The 25,618-nt window shown below is 41.5% G+C and overlaps 3 protein-coding genes across 5 annotated transcripts in view; 2 read left to right on the top strand and 1 right to left on the bottom strand.

Moving 5' to 3' along the window:
- Positions 1–298: 298 nt before the first annotated feature.
- Positions 299–4,070, bottom strand: LOC106563314 (uncharacterized). The gene is made up of 3 exons (XM_014128819.3): positions 3,133–4,070; positions 2,797–2,996; positions 299–2,300 (listed from the first exon to the last, which is right to left on the bottom strand). The coding sequence occupies exons 1-3, from the start codon at positions 3,173–3,175 to the stop codon at positions 2,208–2,210; spliced, it is 336 nt and encodes a 111-aa protein (XP_013984294.2). The 5' UTR covers positions 3,176–4,070; the 3' UTR covers positions 299–2,207.
- Positions 4,071–10,066: 5,996 nt separating this feature from the next.
- On the top strand, positions 10,067–21,449 carry LOC106563313 (anaphase-promoting complex subunit 2-like). Of its 3 annotated transcripts, none has more exons than XM_014128818.3 (15): positions 10,067–10,624; positions 10,878–11,136; positions 11,247–11,568; positions 11,702–11,834; positions 12,047–12,257; positions 12,406–12,525; positions 12,676–12,793; positions 12,999–13,177; positions 13,307–13,448; positions 13,651–13,726; positions 14,335–14,538; positions 14,662–14,794; positions 14,922–15,163; positions 15,278–15,505; positions 21,307–21,449. In XM_014128818.3, exons 1-14 carry the CDS (start codon positions 10,547–10,549, stop codon positions 15,488–15,490), a joined length of 2,430 nt encoding a protein of 809 aa, XP_013984293.2. In that variant the 5' UTR covers positions 10,067–10,546; the 3' UTR covers positions 15,491–15,505; positions 21,307–21,449. The 3 variants fall into 3 exon arrangements, with proteins under 3 accessions (XP_013984293.2, XP_013984292.2, XP_013984291.2); XM_014128817.3 differs by having other exon boundaries at positions 15,278–15,520; positions 21,307–21,441; XM_014128816.3 differs by lacking the exon at positions 21,307–21,449 and having other exon boundaries at positions 15,278–15,898.
- npr2 (natriuretic peptide receptor 2) overlaps positions 16,042–25,618 on the top strand; it is a 50,105-nt gene continuing 40,528 nt past the window's right edge. The window contains exons 1-5 of the mRNA XM_014128815.3: positions 16,042–17,377; positions 21,307–21,488; positions 24,441–24,554; positions 24,859–24,994; positions 25,133–25,227. Of these exons, the coding sequence (XP_013984290.1) occupies positions 16,675–17,377; positions 21,307–21,488; positions 24,441–24,554; positions 24,859–24,994; positions 25,133–25,227 (1,230 nt within the window). The 5' untranslated portion in view covers positions 16,042–16,674. The remainder of the gene's footprint in view (positions 17,378–21,306; positions 21,489–24,440; positions 24,555–24,858; positions 24,995–25,132; positions 25,228–25,618) is intronic.

The following is a 25,618-nucleotide window of genomic DNA, read 5'->3' as shown; positions in this document are numbered from 1 at the left end:
ACAAACAGAACATCAACAAAGTGGACAAAAAGCTTCAGAAATCTCAGAGAATAGCTTTTATTCGATGTGAAGGCGATTTACTAGTAGAAAGAATAGAGCAGTGTGCTTCCACCTAAACCTGCATTGTGCTATATTTATCCTGTAATTACATACCAAAGTGTCAGACAGCATCTCACCGGGAGTGTGTGTGTGTTTGTCTCGTGTACCGCTGTTGAAAGACACTAGCACTCAAGAAAAACAACCCAAGGAATGACTTCTGGGCGTGTCCCATATACTGCAATAGGCAAATGAGAACGGATTCTTCACAGATCATCTTTATTAAAATGATTCAATTGATATAAAATAAGTATGCCAGTAAACAGCAGTATTAGACAAAGTCAAAACATTTTACATAAATATACTGTATATATAAATATTAGGAACACCTTCCTAATATTGAGTTGAACTTCCCCCATTTTGCCTCAATTTGACAGGGCATGGACTCTACAAGGTGTCAAGCATTCCACAGAGATGCTGGTCAATGTTGACTCAAGTGCTTCCCACAGTTATGTGAAGTTGGCTGGATGTCCTTTGGGGGGGTGGACCAGTCTTGATACACACGGGAAACTGTTGAGTGTGAAAAACCCAGCAGTGCTGCAGTTCTTGACCAAACCAGTGCACCTGGCACCTACTACCATACCCCGTTCAAAGGCACTTAAATCTTTTGTGTTGCAAATTCACCCTCTGAATGGCACACATACACAATCCGTGTCATAAATGTCTCAAGGCTTAAAGATCCTTCTTTAACCTGTCTCTTCCCATTAATCTACACTGAGTGAAGTGGATTTAACAAGTGACATTAATAAGGGATCATAGCTGTCACCTGGATTCACCTGGTCAGCTTATGTCATGGAAAGAGCAGGTGTTCTTAATGTTTTGTATACTCAGTGTATATTATACTGAACAAAAATATAAACGCGACATGTAAAGTGTTGGTCCCATGTTTCATGAATTGAAATAAAAGATCCCAGATATGTTCCATACACACACAAAGCTTATTTCTCTCAAATGTTGTGCACAAATTTGTTTACTAATCCATCCACCTGACAGGTGTGGCATATCAAGAAGATGATTAAACAGCATTACAAAGGTGCACCTTGTGCTAGGGACAATAAAAGGCCACTCAAAAATGTGCAGTTTTGTCAAACAACACCACAGATGACTCAGGTTTTAAGGGAGCAATTGGCATGCTGCCTGTAGGAATGCCAGCCAGAGCTATTGCCATATAATTTCTGCACAAACTGTCAGAAACCCGCTCAGGGAAGCTCATCTGTGTGCTCGTCAGTCTCACCAGGGTCTTGGCCTGACTGCAGTTCGGCATCGTAAATGACTTCAGTGGGCAAATGCTCACCTTCGATGGCAACTGGCACGCTGGAGAAATGTACTCTTCACGGATGAATCCCGGTTTCAACTGTACCGGGCAGATGGCAGACAGTGTTTATGGCGTGGTGTGTGCGCGAGCGGTTTGCTGATGTCAACGTTGTGAACAGAGTGATCCATGGTAGCGGTGGGGTTATGGTATGGGCAGGTATAAGCTACAGACAACAAACACAATTCCATTTCATTGTTGGCAATTTGAATGAACAGAGAAACCGTGACGAGATCCTGAAGCCCATTGTCATGCCATTCATCCACCGCCATCACCTCATGTTTCAGCATGATAATGCTGTCACAAGGATCTGTACACAATTCCTGGAAGCTGAAAATGTCACACTTCTACGGCCTGCATAGTTACCAGACATGTCACCCATTGAGCATGTTTGGGATGCTCTGGATCGACGTGTACGACATTGTGTTCCAGTTCCCGCCAATATCCAGCAACTTCGCACAGCCATTGAAGGGGAGTGTGACAACATTCCACAATCAACAGCCTGATCAACTCTATGCGAAGGAGATGTGTTGAGCTGCATGAAGCAAATGGTGGTTACACCAGATACTGATTGGTTTTCTGATCCACGCCCCTACCTTTTTTTAAAGATATAGATTAGGGCCTAAAGATTTTATTTAAATTGACTGATTTCCTTATATGAACTGTAACTCAGTAAAATCTTTAAAATGGTTGCATGTTGCATTTATATTTTTGTTCAGTGTACAAACAGTGCACAGTTACAAGGGTGAGGGGAAATGCTGGTGTCTGGGTTAGAGGTTTAGGGGCGGTAGTCTGGACGTCAGTGGTCTTTCCTTCCGGGTTCAGTGGCTTTGCCGAGATTTCCTGCTTCCTTCTTTATTACACTCAGCAGTGTTTGACAGCTCTCCAGAATCTTAGAGAGAGTAAGACATGAATCAACATAAGATTCATTGCATTTAAGGTATGAAATACCATAGACTGAGTCAAGTGGGATCGGGATACAGCTAGACAACCACTTAATCAGACAATCTGCTGTGCAACAATTTGATTGGAAGAGTCTGACTCTGAGCACTCAGTGGTTTTTAATTAACAACACTTACGGGCGTTTGTTTGCTCTGCTATTATATGCTCTTAGTAACACCAAGGGAGCTGGATACTAAGATAACACGTGGGGATGTTTGCTGTCTGGAATTGCAGCAAATAATTCCATCCAGTGTTCTTTGAGAACAGAAGACATGGAGAATGTTATCTTACCCAGTACATTTACAGGTCCTTTTGCAGTCAAATTGATATGTACTGTAAAGCTCACATAATATGCTTTCATGGTTTTGTGAGACTAAAATAACACTGAAAAACATACTTTTTTTTCTCATGAAAAATAGAAACCCTAAACCCTGGCTGGTCCTGACCTTCATAAAGGCACCCTCGGTCTCGCCGATGGTGTGGTCAAAGTCAGCGCGGACGGAGAGTCGTCGGGCCAGGCTCTCATTGACGCGGCTTAGTTTCTCGGTGAGGACACGGATGTCGTGCTGCAGACGACCCTTTTCCTTCTCCTCCTGCTGGATCTGACGGTTCAGCTCATCCCTCTTAGAACATAGCTCCTCGATACCTGAGGTAAAAGAAACAACACTGGCTGTTAAGAGGTGGAATGTGGAAACAACCAAGGTACTCATGGAAACAACTTCTCGGTTTTTACAGTTTTGAGCTGTAGCCTAGATCAATTATTTATAATTATGAATGCTTACCATCAAATATAGCCTGGGCCTGCATTCCTAGTCCGAACATCATGAAAATGGTTGAAAATCTGGGTATTTCAAAGAGAAAACAACCTAGAGACCTATAGCCTATCCTCCTAAATACGTGTCAGACTTGTTGTGCACAATGTAAAAGGGAGGCGGAAGTCTAAGCTGAGGTCCCACTCACTCAGCAGTGATTCCTACTGAATCAGCCCATTCCAACCTATGATGGATGAAGGAACGTGTGTGTGTGACAGAGAGTCAACCATACATTAATTCAATCCCACTGCTAGAGGTCACGTCTAATTCAAACCACAGCTACTACCTAAGATCTTCCCAGTTTAAGAGAGGCTCTATTCGCACCAACACTCCATCTAACCAGCTCCATAACACTAGCCTATCTTTTCAAAGCCATTCATTATGATTCATAACAACTGCTGACATGAAATATAGCAAAACTGTAAATAACTGGGATTGAGAATCAAGGGGACAATTGATCTCACAGACAATGTCATTGAAAATTAACAAAGAAGATCACTTGGGCTAAACTTGACAGGAGACATGTCTGCATGGTTAGATAATTTATCCTGGTTAATTTATCCAGTCATGTCAAACAGATAAATCTAATGGGCTTCTGATACATGGACTCTTATTGAAACACAGTTACTCCGAGTTGGAAGAATTTAAATTATAAATAAGCAGAATGCCTTGTCTTGATTTAAACCCCAAGTGTCAGGGGTTTTATGGCTGTGCTACAGCAAGGTGAAATATAGTCTGTGGGTATTTCCCAAGGGTCTGCTGTAGCATAGAAGGGCTGCAGTGTATATTTCCCAAGGGTCTGCTGTAGCATAGAAGGGCTGCAGTGTATCTGCAGTCCACACACACACACAAGCATACTACTTGGATGATACCAACATTCTTGAGTTATATCCCCTCCCACTAAACCAGGTGTTACCTAACTTTCTTGGCCCGCGACCACAATTTGGCTCCAATTTTCCGACATGAAGATCACTGATGTTATGATGATTTGACCTCGTTTTTTTCCGAGTTCCCAGTTGTTTTGAACGCGGCACCAGTTGTACTGAAAGCACCAAATGTACTGATGCTCGTTTCAAAGTAACATTATCACGTAATTAATGATTTTTAAACCACCGCTAAAATGTGTGTAAACTCTTCATAGTTGTGCTCTGGATCGACATCCCATTTCATGTACCCAAGATCCGCAGGTAAAGCTGTACATTGCAATACGAATTTTCAATATGTTGAATAGTGAGGTGATTTCACACAGTTTAAGTCCTTCAAAAAGAGCTACGACGCTAATATTTGTGTAAACTCTTCACAGTTAATAACATTTTGTGAGGGAAAATGTATCGTGTGAAGAGACAGCCTTAAATGTTCATCTTGTCTTTCGTGTCATATATAATCCTTGTTTCCTGCCTGTGCTTGGTAAATATATGGGGGGGGGGGATGATTTCCGCCTCCTTAGCAGGGGCGGAAATCCCGGGGGGGACACGACCCCCCCATCCTGGGAAAAATATGATTTGTCCCCCCCAATATATCACTGAAACATAACTATGTAATTTAAATAATATTAATAATACGCAATGAAAGCAATTGTGCTGATTATAGATACTTAATAGCGCGTTTTTAAGTTTCAAAAGATTGCGACCCCCCCACCCTTTGCCTCACAATGGTTTGATCCACTGCCAGTTCCTTAGCTTGCTAGGTAACGTAGAGGTCGTATCTACTGTCTGAAAGGCACTCAATGAACGTAACTGACGTGAGGTTAATCCAGTCAATCGCGCACACACACTAGCTGAATATGCAGAGCTAGCGCGCAAATATTAACTATTAAGCTAGCTAGTACCTATTCCATTTATGTGGCGTCGTCAAAGATGGAATCTTTGCTATCGTCAATTTATTCCAAGATCAGCATGCATGTAAGTTAGTGCTTCAAAGTCCCTGTGATAAGGTTAGCGATAAACTGAACAGAACTACACTCTCTTCTACCATTGTTTTAAATATATTTAATGGTCTCGTTGCAAAAGCTAAATTGTCGCAAGGGAACTTTTATTTATATATTTTATTTCACCTTTATTTAACCCAGGTAGCAAAGATTATAGCAAACACCACTGAATTGGTGCTCGCTAGCTTTGCAAATTCAGCTATTGTTAGAAGCCAGCCAATATGAAACAAACGATTAAAATTACAAAAGGTTGCAGCATATGTTGTGTAAATGGTGAACTCATACAGCTGTAAACTCTTGTCACTGCAATCCGTTTCACATTTGCTAGCTACCTTTTAGATCGAAGCCCATATAGAATGATAGAAGATAAGATGATAGAAGCCCATCTCCTACTGTAAATAACCTACATACTGTGTGTGTGTAGCCAGCCAGGTAGAAAAATGGCAGAAAAATGGCAGAAAAAAGACGGACATCAGAGTATTTTTCAGTACACCAAAACGCAAAGTAAGAACCCTAGTAGCCTAATATCTCAGACTAGTTGATAAAATGTTCATAAGAAAGAAGTGAAATGCTAATGGAATGTTTCACAATGATGCCATTAGGCAGAGCAGGCAACAGATGGCACACAGACAGCAGAGTTGGGGACAGATATGCAGGGACAGACTGGCAGAGACAGGGAGTCTCAGGTAAGTTTGTTGAGTCTTTGTTTGGCAACATTATGAAAGGTTCTCAATTTTTTTTACTTGTAAAATAGGAACATAATTGGAAAATGCCATGGATACCCCCACTCTCAACTTAAACTGGTGACTGAACTAAGATTTGTTAAAGGCAATGGTATTGCTGTTGTGATTAGTTGTGTAGTTTTCGGTACCGGTAGTTAGGAGTACGGCAAACACCTTATTTCTTTGGTTCCTCAATATACATTTACCGTATTACAACGTAGGCTATGTGTTACAGCACTACTTTTGGTGTCCCCCTCAGGAATTGCTCTTGAGAAAATGTAATGTAATTGTCCCCTCCAAAGTTGATATCAGATTTTCTCCCCTGCTCCTTAGGACCATCTGGCAGAATGCCCAGAATATGTTATTTAAATCAAGATAGGAGACGTGCCAGACACATGCAGGAACCAATCCCCCCCCCCCCCTTTTTTTTGCAGGAACCAATCCTATGAACCATGCCAATGTAACTTGTCTGTGTAAGTAGTATATAAGAGATCTAACGGGACTGCCCCAACAGAGCTCACTCCGGTACGTTATGCATCTAAGTTTGACTATGACCTCTCCAGCGTGCTGTTGATAAACAATGATTCATTTAATAGCCCCACCTGTTTTGAGCCCACACTTTTTCATTTTTTTTAGCAATTGTGAAGTCTAATAAATCCACAGTGCGATTAACATCATTTTTTGAGGGTAAATTAACAAATTGTCTTTTGTTGAATTGATATAACATTCCAAACTCGTTAAGTTAAAATATGGCATGATTCCAGTATTTGTATCTGTCTGACAGTTTCAATGCGGGGCTTTTATTTTGAAGGCAAACCGCAAATTCTACTATTGTGGCTAATCGTTATTGTGGCTAGCTTCACATAGGTGGTGCAAAAGAAAGAAAAAGCAGTGGAGAAACACGTGACATTGATCAACCAATAGTTTGTTAGATACCACCTACAGACGTTTGACAACCCTCATTATCATATTGGAGGAAGAAGTACAGAAATAAATATTTAATAAAATGAATTAAAGTTTGAATAATTATAATACATAGTTAAATAATTAAATACATACAGATATGTAGAGAAAATTAATTACATTTGTCCGTTTTTTTATTTCCTTGGTCATTTATTTAATTATGTGTGGATTTATATATTTATTTGTGTGAATATATTTAATTCTAATTATGGCAGGTTTGGTCCTCCATTGTGCTTCTTGCCTGCATATTTCCCCTCCCTAATCAAGATCCAGAACCCAGCTCTAGCTCACGGTTCCTGCTGGGCTCCAGTGCTAGTGTGCATGTAGTAATCTGTATATTATTTTGTACAATGTTCATGTCAGTGGTGTAAAGTGAGAACTTGTTCTCAACTAGACTACCTGGTTAAATAAAGGTGCTTTTTTAAAAGTACTTCAGTAAAAATACTTGAAAGTACTACGTAAGTCTTTTTGGGGGGGTATCTGTACTTCACTTCACATTTTGGACTACTTTTACTTCACTATATTCATGTACTTTTTACGCCATACATTTTGACTGATAGCCAAAAGTACTTGTTACATTTTGAATGCTTAGCAGGACATGAAAATGGTTTAATTCACACACCCTTGTTTTTTTTAACTAGGCAAGTTAAGAACAAATTCTTATTTTAAAATGACGGCCTAACCCGGACGACGCTGGGCCAATTCTAAGCACATGCTTCATTTTTAAATCATATCTTAGTGTTGGAGCGGCCCCTGCCTATCCGTAAATAAAAAAATAAAATGAGGCTGTCTGGTTTGCTTAATATAATCCTTTTTAAAACGATTTATACTTTTGATACTTACTTTTGATACTTGAAAGCAAATACTTTTACTCAAGTAGTATTTTACTGGGTTACTTTAACTTGAGTAATTTTCTATTAAGGTATCTTTACTTTTACTCAAGTATGACTCTTAAGTATTTTTTCAACCACTGGTTCGTGTGATCCAATAAAATAATAATAATGGACTTCTGAAACCATAACTAACAAGATGTCAGCCCCCACGAATCGGCGTATGCGACCGTGAGTAAAGTATGTTGATAACGGTCGGCCATCTTGGAGGCTGTCTCTAGTTCTTATTTATTACCTTTATTTAACTAGGCGAGTCAGTTAAGAACAAATTCTTATTTACAATGACGGCCTACCAGAAGCCCTCCTGCAGAGACGGGGGCTGAGATTAAAAATAAAAATATAGGACAAAACACACCACAGCACTACATAAAGAGAGACCTAAGAGACGGTAGCAGCACAAAACATGGTACAAACCTTATTGGGCACAGACAACAACAAGAAGGTAGAGACAACAATACATCACTCGAAGCAGCCACAACTGCCAGTGTCCACGATTGGGTCTTTGAATGAAGAGATATGACTCTGATTGGAGATAAACCTGTCCAGTTTGAGTGTTTCTTGCAGCTCGTTTCAGACACTATCTGCAGCGAATTGAAAAGAGGAACGATCCAGGGATGTGTGTGCTTTGGGGATTATAGCTCAATGGTTGCAAAATCACACTGATTTCAAGTTGTATCTGTCACATGTGTCGAATACAACAGGTGTAGACCTGACAGTGAAATGCTTACTTACAAGGCCTTAACCCAAAATGCCGTTTTAAGAAAATACCTACAAAAAAGTAAGAGATAAACAGATAAAGATCAGCAGTAAAATAACAATAGCGGTGCTATATACAAGGGGTACCGGTGTCGAGGTAATTGGGGTAATATGTACATGCAAGTAGAGTTATTAAAGTGACTATGCATAGATACGAGAGTAGCAGCAGCGTAGAATAGGGGGGCAATGCATGTAGTCTGGGTAGCCATTTGATTAGCTGTTCAGGAGTCTTATGGCTTGGGGGTAGAAGCTGTTTAGAAGCCTCTTGGACCTAGACTTGGCGCTCCAGTACCGCTTGCCGTGCGGTAGCAGAGTGAACAGTCTATGACTAGAGTCTGATCATTTTTAGGGCCTTCCTCTGACAGCATATTCAACGTGGTTCCGTTTTTTTCTTCGATTTCAAGCTGCTTCCAAACAACGACCTCTACTGGACACCGTACTTCAATGAAGTTCGTATTTTTTCATCCAGGGTTTGTTACCTGAACAGCAGGTAGAGTTGGGGTCTTGTGGACCAGACTAGGTATATTTTGAGAATCGTTTTGTGACACCACCCTTTCAGCACATTATTTAAACAATTCGTTTTGAGAAAAGTAGACGATTCTGTTTAAAGCATTCTAAATAATGGCATATATTCCGTTTTTGACAGCAAAAAAAAGTTATTCACAGCAAAAGAGGGAAGCATGATGGAAGGGGCAAACCTTCAATGGCAATTGATTATGGGGAGATTTACTTATATATTGTAGAACAATATATACAAAAGTATGTGGGCACCCCTTTCAAATTAGTTAATTTGGCTATTTCAGCCACACCCGTTGTGTACAACTGTATAAAATCGAGCACACTGCCATGCAATCTCCATAGACAAACATTGGCAGTAGAATCGCCTTACTGAAGAGTTCAGTGACTTTCAATGTATCACCGGCATAGGATGCCACCTTTCCAACAAGTCAGTTTGACAAATTTAACCATCTGGCAGTCTGACGGACAAATGCATAGTACCAACTGTAAAGTTTGGTGGATGAGCTAGGCCCTTAATTCCAGTGAAGGGAAATCTTAACGCTCCACCATACAATGACATTCTAGATGATTCTGTGCTTCCAATTTTGTGCCAACAGTTTGGGGAAGGCTCTTTCCCGTTTCAACGTGACAATGCCCCCTGCACAAAGCGAGGTCCATAAAGAAATGGTTTGTCGAGATTGGTGTGGAAGAACTTGACTCGCCTGCACAGAGCCCTGTCCTCAACCCCATCAAACACCTTTGGGATCAATTGGAACTTGACTGTGATCCAGGCCTAATTGCCCAACATCAGTGTCCGACCTCACTAATACTCGTGGCTGAATGGAAGCAAGTTCCAACATCTAGTAGAAAGCCTTCCCAGAAGAGTGGAGGCTGTTGTCGCAGTAAACGGGGACCAACTCCAAATGAATACTTATGATTTTGAAATGAGATATTCGACGAGCAGGTGTCCACATACACTACATGACCAAAAGTATCTCAACATCAAACGCTGCTTTTCATTGCCGACTAGCAGATGTCACTAATGTGCATGGTGTTAAAAGCTCCGAGTAATGAACCATTTTCTGCACAATTTGGTGAAATGCCGCGTTGACATGCTAGTCGGAACTAGGAAACTCCGACATTTCTGACTCGCTAAATGGATGAACGCGCACGTGTATAAGTGCAAGTCGGAAGTTTCCTATTTCGGACTAGCACGTGAATGCTTCGGTTTCTCATCACTAGTTTGAAGTCAATATTGCTACAGTTAACTCTCTCTCGCGCTAGGTTTAACTAGTTGACAAATTGGCTATTTTGTGCAAAGACTGAGGCAGTCGAAATAAAATCCTTCTCGTCACCCACTTCGTTGCTTCAAAATCCTCCTACTAACTGGCACGTACACTTCCGCCACACTTTTATAAATTCCGCAACCACACATACGTCAGTATTATGCGCCACAGGCTTCTGCGAGAGCGCAATAACTTCAAATTGTATCTGTAATTCAGAGACATATTAGTATTATGAGCCATACTAGATACACCTTAATATGGGTGAGTGATATAACACAGACGATAACTTTGACAATACACAATCGAATGGTTCTCGCTGAGTAATTTTGTCCAATCGTGGTGATGATGGACTCCGCTGAGAGGTTATTCTCTGTACCACAGGGGCTACCTTCTGCTTGGGACACTGTAACTGCAGCTCTGGTGAGTAGATGGACCTAACTTGCCTACGCACGGTACTTTGTGTTGTTGACATAAGTTGCCTTCCTTTTATGTGAGAATGAAATTAGATCAATTGCACTACTGTGGTTGATTGCTGGACATGTAGCTAGCTAACACATTCACATGCCATTAGGAATTACATAGCTAGTTAAGACCAATGTTAATCTAGCAATGTACCTACAAACCATAGTCCGTGTCTGTTTATAAGAACATTACCAATTTCCTCTGTCTGTAGGTGTCTCCAGTGTCCAATGATGACACAATGTCTGATGGGTCTCTCTGTGAGGGGCTTAGCCTGCTGTGCTCAAACGGTCTGGGTCAGTTTCTGGAGGGATGGCTCCTGGAGACCCTGCAGGTGCGTCTGACCACTGCAGTGACCCCTGAGTTTTGGGCTGGACTGAAGCAGCCAGAGAATGAACTTGGGGAGAAGGATAGGACCAGGATCCTACTCATGGCCTTCCGTACCCTTTTGGACAGACTGGAACCTTTCCTAGGTGGGTTCAAACATTCAGGTTACAGTTGACTACACCCTTAATACTGGAATTTTGACTGAACAGAATGCTGTCAAATGCGTAAAAGAATTGCCCTCTGTCCCTCTTCACAGGAGGGTTGGAGAGGCTGGGTACCTGGCAGGATGAGGGACGGGGTGGTCTGTGTGGCCCTGGGGCCAGGGGTCTCCGGGAGAGGGCCTTCTCCATCATCAGGGCCATTCTACTGTTCTCCCCCTCGGCTGTGCTCCAGATGAGAATACTGGAGTTCTACAGCAGGACCTTCTCTGTACACATGAGCCAGGAGGGGGAGGCAGGGGAGGCTGAGGAAGGGGGCAGGGTGCCTGATGGGGTCGTCTGTCAGGGCTGCACTGTCCCCACTCAGCAGTGCTGGTGTCAGGAGGCCCTGGAGCAGCTGCAAGAGCTCAGCCACATACTGTGAGTGAATAGAGGGGTGGCCATGTCACTGTATGCTCTATCCGTTGTGCTAGAACAACCATTGTCTACATCTGTGCCAGCCATGTTTGTAATGTCTCTGCAGCTGTCTTTACCCACTTTTCCCACCCTCCAGGTCCAGGTTGCAGCTATTGGAGCGGGTTAGTTCAGAGGCAGTGACGTCCATCTTACACAAACTGATTGAGCAGCGGATGGAGCAGCACTGCAGGGGGGAGTACGAGAGCTCTTTCCTCTTCAGCTTTCAGGAGGTACAGTATACTAGAGAGCCTGTCTATGGGAGGACCACTTCACATAATAAAGTGACATGATCTATCAATAAGTTCTTCTTTTCTAGCTTGCATTATTTAACAGAAACAATTTACTACACCAAGTCCAAATCTCAGAAATGTGATAATTTATCTGTTTTACTCTTACTTACAAACACTCTCTCAAGTCTCTCTTTCGTTCTCTCTCTCTCCAGTGGCTAGAGCTGGTGTTAGGCTGGTTGAGCAGGGTGTTTGCCAGTGAAGAGGGTGGACTGGGTACGGTGCCCAGTGGCACAGGCAGCAGGGCTGGGGAGGTGGGCCAGCCAGCCAACTCCGTGCTGCAGCGCTGGAGGTGTCACATGCACCAGTTCTTCTGCAGGATCTACGTCAACATGAGGATCGAGGAGCTCTTCAGCATCATTAGAGGTGAGGGGTTAGGGAACAGAGAGAGGAGATAGGGTGATGGATTATGAAACGGAGAGTAATAACATAAAGCTGTCACCTGTGGGTGTCGAGGAAAGAAGGTAGAAAGCGTTTTGTCATTTCTTCCGCCCTCACATTCTTTCCCTGTCAGATTTCCCTGAGTCAAAGCCTGCCATTGAGGACCTCAAGTTCTGTCTAGAGAGAACCAATCAGAGGCAGCAGCTCCTCACCTCCCTTAAGACAGCTTTTGAGACCCGTCTGCTTCACCCAGGTCAGTGAACCAATGATGGGTTAGGAACAGTGATTGGTGTTTGATGTGAAGACTAAGTTTTGTTTGCAAATACAGTGTTACAGAAGAAGCTGGAGTGATAAGACTTGGGTTAGTTAATCCCTTCTCAACAACATTCTTCTCCCCTTCTAGGAGTCCATACCTCTGACATCATCACTGTATACATCTCGGCCATAAAGGCCCTACGGGAGCTGGACCCATCTATGGTCATCCTGCAGGTTGCCTGCCAACCAATCCGCAAGTACCTCCGGTGGGTTCACGTGTATTATCGTAATCTGTATTTAGTTACCGGTATCTATTATTTTATTCCCTCATGAGTATTTATGTACAAAGCAAACCTTTATTGGGAGGCAAAATGTTAGAGAAGATTGTTCTTTACTTACTGATTTGACTCCCATAGCATATTGTGTTGTTGTTGACGTGACATTGATGTGACGTCTGTGGTTCGTTGCCAGGACGCGAGAGGACACGGTACGTCAGATAGTGGCCAGCCTTACTGGGGACGCGGAGGTCTGCAGTGACCTGGCCAATGAGCTGTCCCGTGCCGACCCTGTGACCCTGGAGACCCAGGACAGTGAGGACGAGGGCAGCGACCCAGAGGAATGGACCCCAGACCCTAAGGATGCTGTCACAGGTCAGTACCCTCAGTGGACCCACAAAGGTCATCACACTAGACTAGACAAACTGTGTCCGTTGCTTTTTCCTGTTTCTGCTGTCACGTCTCTTTGACTAAATACACTCATCTTTCTTTCTCACCCTTTAGACAAGACGGGCTCCAAGCGGCGTTCGTCTGACATCATCAGTCTTCTGGTCAGCATATACGGCAGTAAAGAGATCTTCATAGATGAGTACAGAACTGTCCTGGCAGACAGACTTCTCCACCAGTTCAACTACAATACAGCCAGGTACGCAACACTCATTTACAGTAGCTAGTACCAGCATCTGTATCTCCACACTATACAGTACATTACTCAACTTTTTGCAGTCACTCTTAATATTATGTGCATATCGTTATACTGCTGTTGGCATTTCTGTGTGGACATTTTGTTTAAATGAAATCAATATATATATTTTTATAGTAATGAACTTTTTCTCATGTGCCTCCAGGGAGATACGTAACGTGGAGTTACTCAAGCTGCGATTCGGAGAGTCCCACATGCACTACTGTGAGGTGATGCTGAAGGTAAAGCAGGGCGTGACTTTGAAACCTTGAGTTACCATTTATGTTAGAATGAGCTATGACAACATGATTCTCAACTTGACTTCCTAGTATCTTTGAAAATATATAGTCCTTTCACCTACCAGTGTCTTTCATAGAATAAGGCATGAAGACAGAAGTTAACGAACCAAGACAAAGAACAGAGACCATTGAAACACTTTAGGACAAAGCCATACTCTCTCTCTCTCTCTCTCTCTCTCTCTCTCTCTCTCTCTCTCTCTCTCTCTCTCTCTCTCTCTCTCTCTCTCTGTCTCTCTCTCTCTCTCTCTCTCACTCTCTTTCTCTCTGTCTCTCTCTCTCTCTCTCTCTCTCTCTCTCTCTCTCTCTCACTCTCTTTCTCTCTCTCTCTCTCTCTCTCTCTCTCTCTCTCTCTCTCTCTGTCTCTCTCTCTCTCTGTCTCTCTCTCTCTCTCTCTTTCTCTCTGTCTCTCTCTCTCTCTCTCTCTCTCTCACTCTCTTTCTCTCTCTCTCTCTCTCTCTCTCTCTCTCTCTCTCTCTCTCTCTCACTCTCTTTCTCTCTCTCTCTCTCTCTCTCTCTCTCTCTCTCTCTCCCTCTCTCTCTCTCTCTCTCAGGACGTGGCTGACTCACGGAGGATCAACACCAACATCCGTGAAGAGGAGTCCACGCTAGGTGAGGAGGAGCAGCCCCCCATGGCCCTGAGTGCCATGATCCTGTCCTCTGAGTTCTGGCCCACGCTGAAGGAGGAGAAGATGGAGCTCCCGCCCCTGGCCTCCCAGGCCATGGAGGCCTACACACACCGCTATGAGAAACTCAAGGTACCTGATGATGAAGATGTAGCATAGGTGCCAGTCTGTTTCTGTTTTACTCAAGTCTTTATAAACAGAGAATAGGGAAATTGCATTTTGATATCAAATTCCATCATTCAAATGGTTTCCCAGGCGATGAGGACCCTGAGCTGGAAGCCTCATCTGGGCTCGGTGACACTGGATGTGGAGCTGGAGGACAGGACTCTGACTAACCTGACTGTGTCCCCCATCCACGCTGCCATCATCCTGCACTTCCAGGACAAAAGTCAGAACTCCGGCCGTCACAGGCTGCCTTTTGTACAACTTATCATTGTATACAGACATTGTATGAGTAACTACGGTTAACTTTTGCCATCTCTATCTGTCTCTCCTTCTGTCTCTCTCTCCTGAAGGCTCGTGGACTCTGGAGGAGCTGAGTGGGGTCCTGGGGGTGCCGCAGGAGATGGTGAGAAGGAAGCTGGCTCTGTGGCAGCAGCAGGGGGTCCTGAAGGAGGAGGCTGGGGGCCACTACTCTATCCTGGAGACCGGCTCGTCCCGGGAGAAACCTGAGAGAGGGGAGATGCTGATCGACAGCGACGAGGAGGGAGACTCCAATACCACTACCCAGTCAGAACAGAGGGAAGAGAAACTACAGGTATGCAGGCAGACACACATTGGAGGCATGTAATTAAAATATAAATACACATTTCCTGTCAAATACAAATCAAGCTAGCCCTAACAGCACAGGTTCTCTCTCCTCTTTGTGCAGTTGTTCTGGGCCTACATCCAGGCTATGCTGACCAACCTGGAGACCATGACCCTGGAGCGCATCCACTCCATGCTCCGGATGTTCGTTGCCACGGGACCCGTTGTCACAGAGATGGACGTGAATGAGCTGCAGGCCTTCCTGCAGAGGAAAGTGCGAGACCATCAGCTCATCGTGTCCGCAGGTGTCTACAGACTGCCAAAGTCCACCAACTGATGGGGAGAAGAGATGGTGAGGAGGAAAGAGGTAGAACTGAAAAACGGAGGTATCTGATTTGTTTTCTAAATGTACATGATGCAGCATTGCAGCCAGAGACTACAGTTTCCAAGATGAACCTGTTCAGGAATAGGTTTGGAAGGCAACTGAAAACGCCAAGCATTGTGCTGATTACTATGTCTTACAATACAAATGGCTATAATGAGCATGAACCAATCATTCTCTCTTTATTGTTGATCATCCAGGTTGCTTGACTTTGTTTCGGACTGCTTGTCATGACTTTTGGGGACTCTGAATCATATGGTTTTTCAGCATATTGAATTGACATGTGTTTGGACTTTGTCATTTGGGGTTCCCTTTTGATAACATTACAATTGCCTGAGCTAATAAAACATTGATTGTTATGTAGTAGGATTGTATTTGTTTAAAGAATCTTGTCGAGCTTGCTGAAATGAAGTCCTGTGAGGAACTCCTGACCTCTAGTGGATCATTGTGGAATCTTAGATTTGTGAATATGAAATTCGTCATCGGAGTTTGTCATGTGTACTACTTGCTTGGATTTTGGTTTATTCAACTCATGGATTTCAACACAACTCCTAAATTGTCTTTCAGATTATTGTCAAAGCCAGTTTAGGACCAGGAAAATAGATAATCAGTTAAATATAGAGAGCCACATGGTGTGCAGGTTTTTGTTCCAGCCCCCAGTACTCACACCTGATTCAGTGGTAGTTGAATCCGTTCTGTTAGTGCTGTGGCTGAACAAAAGCTTGCCCACTCTGTGAGTCTCCAGGACCAAGATTGAAGAGCTGTGAGAGCAGGCAGGGGGCGCCTCATCCCTGTCTTTCTCGGACCTGTGATATCACGTGTGGGGGGTGGGGGGTGTACTGAAGGTTGCGGTGATTATAGTCATATGGATGGATGTTATCACACTTAGAGGGGGGAGTTGAGGAACATCAGTCCGAAAACTGCACCGAAGTGAACAACTCAAGGAATCACGCTGCTGGAGAACAATTAGAACACAATTATGGAGGATAAATTACACATGGATTACCTATGCATTTCTTATTTTGACTGAAATTGCATTTCAATCGAGAACCATATGGTTCGGTTTCAGGACAGTGCCACTTCCCAGGTGAACCCACGAGGTCCGTTTTCTTGGATTTATTTGACTTCAATTTTGAGCAATGGGATATAAAACGGAACTTGGATATTGTTTCTTTGTGTTATTCACATATTCTCTCATATCCAGGTGTCGAATGAATATGCAAAATAATATCACAGTTGCGGTGATGCTTCCCGATAATTACCACAAGTATCCATGGGCTTTGCCACGGGTTTTCCCAGCAATTCTTATGGCGAACGAGAATCTCCAGAAGAAGCACGGACTTCTCAAAGGCCACTCTATTCATCTGTTGAATTTCAGCACGGAGGATTCAACCGGTGTCTGCGCCGAAAATAAGGCACAGATTATCGCCGTGGATACCAAACTTTATAATAAACCAGATGCTTTCTTTGGACCAGGGTGTGTGTATTCAGTCGCCACAGTTGGAAGATTTGCATCCCATTGGAAACTCCCATTGATAACTGCGGGAGGAACCGCATATGGGTTTGATAAAGGGGACGAGTACAATACGATTGTGCGCACCGGACCCTCGACCACAAAACTGGGAGACTTTGCTAACATTATTCACGCGCACTTTAATTGGACCTCTCGTGCCGTTCTGATTTTCCACGATTTGAAAAAAGATGACCGACCTCACTACTTCCTCTCTGAAGGAATTTACCTAAATTTGAAGGATGAAAATGTCACAGTTGATGCCTTTCCATATGAAGACTCACCGAGCTTTTATAAAGACATGATTACTTTCATGAAAGACCAAGGAAGAAGTAAGTCTATTAGTTGGATATTTCCACACCTGCAATAGCAGGTTGACTTGTATTGTCACGAGTCTGGTCCTGGAGCAGAACGGAGCAATTTCCCCTAAGCTAGGCCAGCTGCAAAGTCAAAATTGGCTATATTGTAAAAAGTCATGAAAACAAAAATGTGCTTTTTGACCAGCTGTGCCATATGGAAATGTGGATGTTGCCATAATAGCCTAGCTCCAAGAATCTGATCAGATTTCCAAAATGCATGCAACATTGTCTCGACAGTAATGAGATAGTAGTTTTGGCCTTTAACTAGCCTAGTACAGTTGGTGTTGGTGATTGGTAAGCATATTAGCCAACAATAATATTCCGTTTTGAGTTCTTGTTTTGACATAGGCCTACAGTGGATTTTAAACCTGTTCTTGCCATTATTATCTAAAATAACAGGTAAACGATAAAGAATACACTTTTATGCACCGTGTGTGACCAGACCACTGGTTTATTGCTCTTGTCCACCTGCGTATTTTCTGAAGAAAAAGTGTGTGTCTGTCTCTGTGATGGGCTCGTGGGTTCTTCTCTTTTTCAAGGGTCCCTGCATGCATTTTATTTACAACATATATTCCAATTTAGTAGACAGCCATTTTAACCTGAAATGTGAATTATTGTTGTAAATATGATGTATCTAGTGTTAACGTTAATTAATTACAATGGCCCCATGTTAATTTACAATATCTTGGAATGTTGATTCGCAATCATTCATTTTTTTTAAATTTGCAGCTCATTCTATTTAAAAGTAAGCCATCCATGTCCACAGTACAGTCATGCTTATTTCAGAGCAATTTATAAGAAATGCTTAGAATTAGACAATTAGTAGGCTAGCTCAATATATTCAGATTGTTTACCTAGTCTATTATCATATTGACACATGGTAGTGCTTTCTGTAGGATAGGTTATTATATGTTATTACATGTTTATTAAAACTGTAATTTTTTAAATTACTTTTATTAACCCAAAACCGTTTTAGAAATGGTAAAATAATTCAAACTTTTAATTAGTTCAGAAAACCATATCCTATACACATCACAGTACATTTAAATTATTTCAATGTTGTGATAAATAGCAAAATATTGTCATTAGTTATGTTAAGAAATGTCTCTAGAGAGGGTCACAATGAGACCAGATGAAAGTGACAGTGCTGTTCCCTGATTTATTGTTGGACATGGCAAATGGCCAGTTGTGTTGGCAAATCAAAGCTTGACATTGGTTAAATTGTTTGATACCTGCCATTTTTGTGTGTTTGCTTTCTGTTAGTCATCTCTCACGTCAACATCTTCCTTCTTGTTTATCTTATCAACACGATCCAGTGGCTTCAATATGGGTTTATTTGAACCACGATTTCACACATTTTGGCTCCATGATTTCAAGAATTGGTAGCTTTGAATTTTCAAATAATATTTGTTGGCAACTCGGGAATCCTTCAAAATTGGAATGAATGATGTTAATGATACTGACATGGTTGCATAAATCACCTTGGACCTTAGCATTATACTGTAATATAAACATATTGATAAAATACCAGTAGATGAAAGTTCAACAGAGAAACATCAATGCTGCTAAATTCTATGTTCAATGTTCAGAAGCAGGCAAGTGATATTGGACGTGTACTTTGGCCCAGAAATGTTCTGTTTGTTGGAAACATCTAATGATCTATGTTGATTTTAAAGTGCTTTTGGAAGAAGTAAAGGCACTGAACTCTTTCACATCTTCTGGGAAGATACTGACTTCCAGTGCTCTCAATAACCCTAAAACATTACTCTAACCACTAAATGTTACTCTTGGCACCCTGTTTTCATCCATAGTTGTTGTCAGGGTACTGATTTAGAAATCAGTAGATCAGAACATTATAGAGTGACTCTGCACTAAACAACATAGCACAGATGGGACTGTGTGGCCGACGAGTGACTCATGTAAATGACTGGATTTATCCACTTGAAAAAACTTTTTCCAGCAGTAAGATGAATAAAAAACACTGCATATGGGGGTACCAAACTGATGTTATATCAGGAACAGGCACTCTGAAAGCTGCCAAACCTCTTAGTCGAATTATAGGCACGCCCATGGTGAGCTTGGGGTCACAGAAGCGAATGGTTTTGTTAGGGCTTGTCCAGGCTTGGAGTTCTGGCTCGACATTCCATTCACTTTTATCCCGATGAGATCACCAACAGATAACCCCTGGGCTGTCAACCTTTACCTCAACTGTGTGGTCTCTTCTTTTTAGTCACCGTCTTGGCAATAATGTCTAGTTTTGAGTTCAATTGGGGGTTTTTTTCAGCCTCTTGTTGTCGGGTACAGATGTGAAATGTATATTGATGCACTCTAACACAGTCCATCCTATTTCGTCTTCTGATGGGGAAACCTGTCTGATTATTGAAAAACGGAATGGCCTTTGTTCATGAAAAAAAAACATTTACCTGCTTCAAATGGACAAACCTTAACTCCTAGACTTAATATGAAGCCAATTATGTTTTAAAATCCCACCAGGTTGCCTCTGGAAAAGCTTGCAACTTAATGCTTGTAAGACTACTAAAAGCATACACACAGAGAAAGGAAATGCCACATGGCTGAAGGGAAGAATACATCAAGCTGTGTTTTGTCTTTTGTGGAGGTACATATGTGAATGTTTTGTCGCAGACTTGAAAAGCTACATGAGTGCTAACAAGGGTGCCCACATAATGGAGCGGAGGTAAGGTAAAGACCCCTCACTGAGTTTCCTCATAGTTGGAAATGTGTTGATGGAAGAAGTGTACGATCTTCCTGGAAGAGAACAAAGAAATGCGATGAAGGGGTACAGTATACAAGTCCTCTTACAAGAGTTCTTAAAGTCCCTCTAACATGATACCATAATGGTTATACCATAATACCAGAATGCTCACATGATACCGTAGGTTATAGGTATATCTAAAATGCTCTCTGTCATATTTGTATAACACTAAGTAAGATAAACATTACACAAAACACTAAAGTTGACTACATTCTTAACATGCAATTTTGTAAAGACTTTTATTGGTCTTTTTTCAAGCGTCTCACCTGGAGAAAAAAAAATACTGAAATTGAATGTATTCATTGTACAGGCTATGATGTTCTTGATTATGAACAGATTATGGGATGTGTTGAATAGTGCAGCATTATCCTTCTCTGCATGTAGATGTTGTGAGTCATGGGAGAGAATGCAGCCTTGTACTAGACATTTTAAATGAAGACGAGGTTGGTTGTTTGCCATCTTTGTCTGCCACGAAGTGAAATAAAATGTACCAAACAATTTGAAGTGCTTTGTATTAACTTAAGCCCAGGCAGATCCTTATGATTTCTACAACACAGGAGGACTTTTTCCTTGCCTTTTTGTACATTTGTTTTGGACGATGTCCAGGAGACAGCAGGACTACTTGGCATGGCTCCTTTTGAGCTGTTTTGGAAGAGATGAGAGTTGAGGTCTGAGCGGTGTTCTGTGCCGACTTTGGTCTAACACTTTAGAAAATGTCTGCTAACTGGGGGGACTGTCTTAGACCTGGCAGAAGTCACTCTGACATGCAGTGAATGGAAATAATGCCTACAGACATGCTGTCCATGGAGTAGACGGAATGCAAACAGAATGGGATTGTGTAATGTAGACAGGCATACAGCACAGACGGCTTTACACACTGTAAGCACACATGCACACTCCCCCTAAATAGTGCACGCACGAATGTGCACCATCAGTAGGTCTACCTACACATGCTTCCTCATAACTGCATTTCCCAAAAGTTACAGATTTGGGTTGATTTCATATCTATGGTTTATATCTAAATCTAGTCTAACAATGATAAGAGGAGCAATTTTCCTGAATAGTGCGAACATAATTCCTATAAAGAGTGATAATAAACCTTTGTGTCGTGTTTTTGTCTTCCCTACAGTTGTGTATATCTGCGGGCCTCCGGACACGTTTCTGAGTATCATGAAGCTTTTCCAGAGTGAGATCCTAGACCCTGAGAACTACGCCATCTTCTATCTGGATGTGTTTGCCGAAAGCCTAACGGAGCGCAAACCCTGGCTGAACAACGACAGCCTCTGGATTGATCCCATCAAGGTCTTCAAGGTAAACTGCTCAGACAGAGAGTTGGACAGACAGAGACATGGAGACAGAGACATATTCCTGCCGTTGTTCCCTTTCATTCATTACGTTTTGCTAATTTAATTGATCACAGAAACCTTTTTTTAGTAATTGTGTCCAAATACTCTTGTCACTAATTTGATGTTGAACTGTCAGTGCCTTTCCCCTTCGGTCATTGGAACCAGATAAGTTTACTAATCTGAAACTGCCATTTGGCCTGTGAAATGGATGTCTCTCACTGAGGAAATTCAATTCAAAGCCTCTACTTCATGTGTGCATCACTAACCTGTCCATCAACAGTATCATTCCACATCCCTCTGTTCCAACTGAACCTGTATCAAAGGCAACACAAAGTTCACCGAGTTGAGTGAAGGTTTACCGACGTGTATGAATTACTGTAAGGTAGTGCTGAGCGATTAACCAACATTTCATTTGAACCGAGCGACGTCGGTTCAATTACTTGAATTCCATTTAGTGATTTTTTTTGGGGGGGGGTGAACCCAAGGCGCAATTTCTTTAGAGAGAAATCAAATAATTCACGAGAGAAATCATGCCAATAACTATGTGGGACACTGGGCAGAAGGGAGTTCTAGTTTTCATTAAGCAAAGATTCAACCTAATTCAGAGCAACAACGTGGTAATTAACTACAATGACCATAATCCATTGTGCCTGTTTTTTCCAGCTCTGACCGAGATGGATACACTTTTACACCTGGTATGTTAGGTTAGATACACACAGACCGCATGAGAAAGGAATGTACACAAGACAACCAAAAGAGGGCTAGAGAGAGTGCTTGAAAGTATGCATTATTTACTTTGAAGAAGTACAATTATTTAGTCAAACAGCTTTGCAGTATACGTAGGCAGGTTAGCCTTAGTAAATAAGATGACTAAAGACAGTACAGTATGGGGGGGCACGTAGAACGTTGTCTGGCTGCTACTGCCTGAGCAGAGATGTGATGATGACCTAAGGAATAAAAAAAATAAAGTAATCAAATAAAAATTCATTAATATACACAACTAAAATGTTTTTTTTAAATTTCATAGTAACTTCCTATTTTTCTATTCATGTCTACCCAATGCGGACCTGACAGAGACAATGGAATATTTTCAAGGTTTTTGCTTTGGAATTTCCATTAAAAAGCTAACAAATAATTATCATTATTTCATAAACATTAAAAGCATTAAAAAAATATTTGAAAACGTGGTTATTTTCTAATAATCTAACCCAAACCGAACCAACTTCAAAAAACACTAATCGCTCACCACTACTGTAAAGTTTTATTATAAAACATTTAGGATGTTTGTACCTCATGCAAATGTGTATTTGTTTACAATGCATGTTTTTGTTCTTCAGAGGTAGAGATGTTTTCCAGGCATGTTTGTCACCAGCCATTGACAACCAGCTTGGGACAATTATGGCTCATTGTTCATAACCTAATGAGGATGCTAACGAGAACCATGTCCCTCTCTCTACAGTAGGGCTTCAAGGCATCTTCTCAACCTAACCCAAAAACTTTCCCTAAACCAGTCTAACTCACTGCATTAGTCATCCAATCAAATCATAACTGACCTTTGCCTATGATAACAATGCTTTGTCCCACAAATTCCAAATGGAAATTGCATTGTGCAGATGGATAAAGCTTTTATTTTAATCACAGTTATGTAAAATGAACGCGCTTCTCTGATCAACGTGATAACGAACTTCATAATGGTTCTGACTCGGCAGGCAATAATCTGTCTCTGCTCGGAGGACTTTAATGATTGGATGGGAGTTAATAAAGGAGAGCATGTGTTTTCAGCTAAAAGCAACTGAGTCCTGCATGTTGATGTGTTGAGAAATAAGTAAGTGTGGGGGGGGGGGGGGTACAGATGCTTCTCTTCCATTTTAGTTGTTAAATGTCACTGATTACGCTGCAGTTACTGTCGTCTCTTAGTATTGGAAATTCCGGCGTAGAACTCCTAATGAAAGGCGCTACTAATGGCTTTGGATTGATAAAGACAAGTTAAGCTTATTAACTTGACTGAAAAAGTGTGTGCTGTTGTCTGGTTATTGCAAGTCATTTTTTCTGAAGCGTTACAATAAAAAGGCTAGATATAACAGACACAATATGAAGGCACTTCGATAAGCTATTTGTAAAAGCACTTTGTTGAGACCTAATATTTAGTTCAAATGGATGCCTCTGCTCGTGATATACTTCTACCTTATATACGATTTTGGCCCCGTTTTACTGATTATACAGCGTCTTCATTTGACTACAAGCAGTAAAAGGATTTATGGCAATATGCAGCTCATAGAACGTTGATTGCTTTTGGAACTTACTTGTCGATTGTTCATCATTACTGAATCTGACCGCTCAGCCGGATTTAGCTTATATCAGTAATAACAAGGCAAAGTCCAAGTCAAAACTCAATTGATTACCATATAATAAATCTTAGGCCGAAACGGTGCTTTTCCATCCAAACAATATGCCTCCATCCAAACATAATTAATCAAACAACGTCACAACTGTGGTCTAATAGCAATTTGTAACAAGTCGTGCAAATAGAAAATTAAATATAACATAAGCAATATATTTAGTTACCACAGCTGTTTTTTTGTACGTTTTTGCCCTAGTCTTCAAGACATGTCCATGCGTTTAAGTGGATTTGGACACAGCTAATTGTGCATTCTTCACCATAAATATTGTTTCCATTTACTCACAAGGGACTGTTCATTAGACTGTTTAGATTATAAAACAGGATAAATCTGCTCATTTTTAATCCTACTTCAAAGCATTTCAAATTACAATTGTATCATTTACATTTCCACCCAGTAGGAAATCCGTCTGCATGCCATGATTATAAATCTGTCATAGTTGGTACATGTTTATGATGCTCTGGGTGTAATTCCCCAGTAATGTTCCACTTTCTCAATGTTGTCTCTCTTTCTTCCAGTCTGTGTTGGTAATAACATACAGGGAGCCTGATAATCCAGAGTATAAAGAGTTTCAAGATGAGCTCCACATTAGAGCTCAGAAGGACTTTGATGTGAACATAGAACCCTCTCTGGTAAGTTGTTTGAAATCCTGCCACATCTAATCCACTGCTATAAAAGAGATCATTTATACATAGTAATTAATGGATTTCTTTGATTCATTAAAAACTTGACTCCTTCTTTGTGAAGATTAATGGCGTTTTGGTGTCTAACTGGGCTCAACCAGATATTTAAATCGAGATAGAAAGGGAGTAGAGCCATGCATATAAGGGTCAAGATATAATTCCATGCAAATAGTAAACAAAAGCTGCATTTGTGAATGAAGATTATGAAGACTACTCTCTTGCTGGCTGATGTACAGACCTCCATTCCTTTCAGATGGATTTCATCGCTGGCTGCTTCTATGATGGCTTTGTGATGTATGCTAAGGCCTTGGAGGAGACGATGGCGGAGGGGGGCTCCCAGAACGATGGAATCAACATCACACAGAGGATGCAAAACCTGCGATTTTGGGGTGAATATTATGAGTCGATCGTGGTGCTGCTTTTAGTTGACTTTGCAATCATCCTTTTTGTGTCAGTTGGGTAGGAAACCCATTTGCATTATGACAGATATGAAAAGTCTAAATGTGAAGGTTTTCTGTGTTTTTAAGGGGTTACAGGACTTGTGACCACAGACAAAAACAATGCTAGGAACACTGATTTCAACCTCTGGGCAATGACAAATCAGGAATCTGGAGAGTATGGGGTAAGTGATACTTCTGCAGGTAGATCTATTTATTTAACCTTTATTAACCTTTATTTAACCTTTATTTAACCTTTATGTAACTAGGCAACACATCTAAAGCTTTGCTATTTTAGAAGCCACTCACAAAAAGACAACTTGCTATTTTGCTATCAGGCTTTTTTTTTCAGGCAAGTTAACGTTACAGTCACTTTAAAGTCATGGTAGTTATTACTATTCCAAAAAGGACCAATCGTTTATCAACATTACACAATTTGTTGCTAATTTACCCTAGTGGTAGACAGTGGACCATTTTATTTTATACTTTATGCAAATATGTTTGGATGAGTGGCCATAGGTTCACTATGACGAAGGTACTTTCAGGTTAGTTTTGAGTGTGACTTACAAGATAATC

Source organism: Salmo salar, chromosome 11 (genome assembly GCF_965601325.2).
Source record: "Salmo salar chromosome 11, fSalSal1, whole genome shotgun sequence".
NCBI lineage: Eukaryota > Metazoa > Chordata > Actinopteri > Salmoniformes > Salmonidae > Salmo > Salmo salar.
The sequence above is the reverse complement of the archived record's forward strand: the minus strand, read 5'-3'. Positions and strand labels throughout refer to the sequence as shown.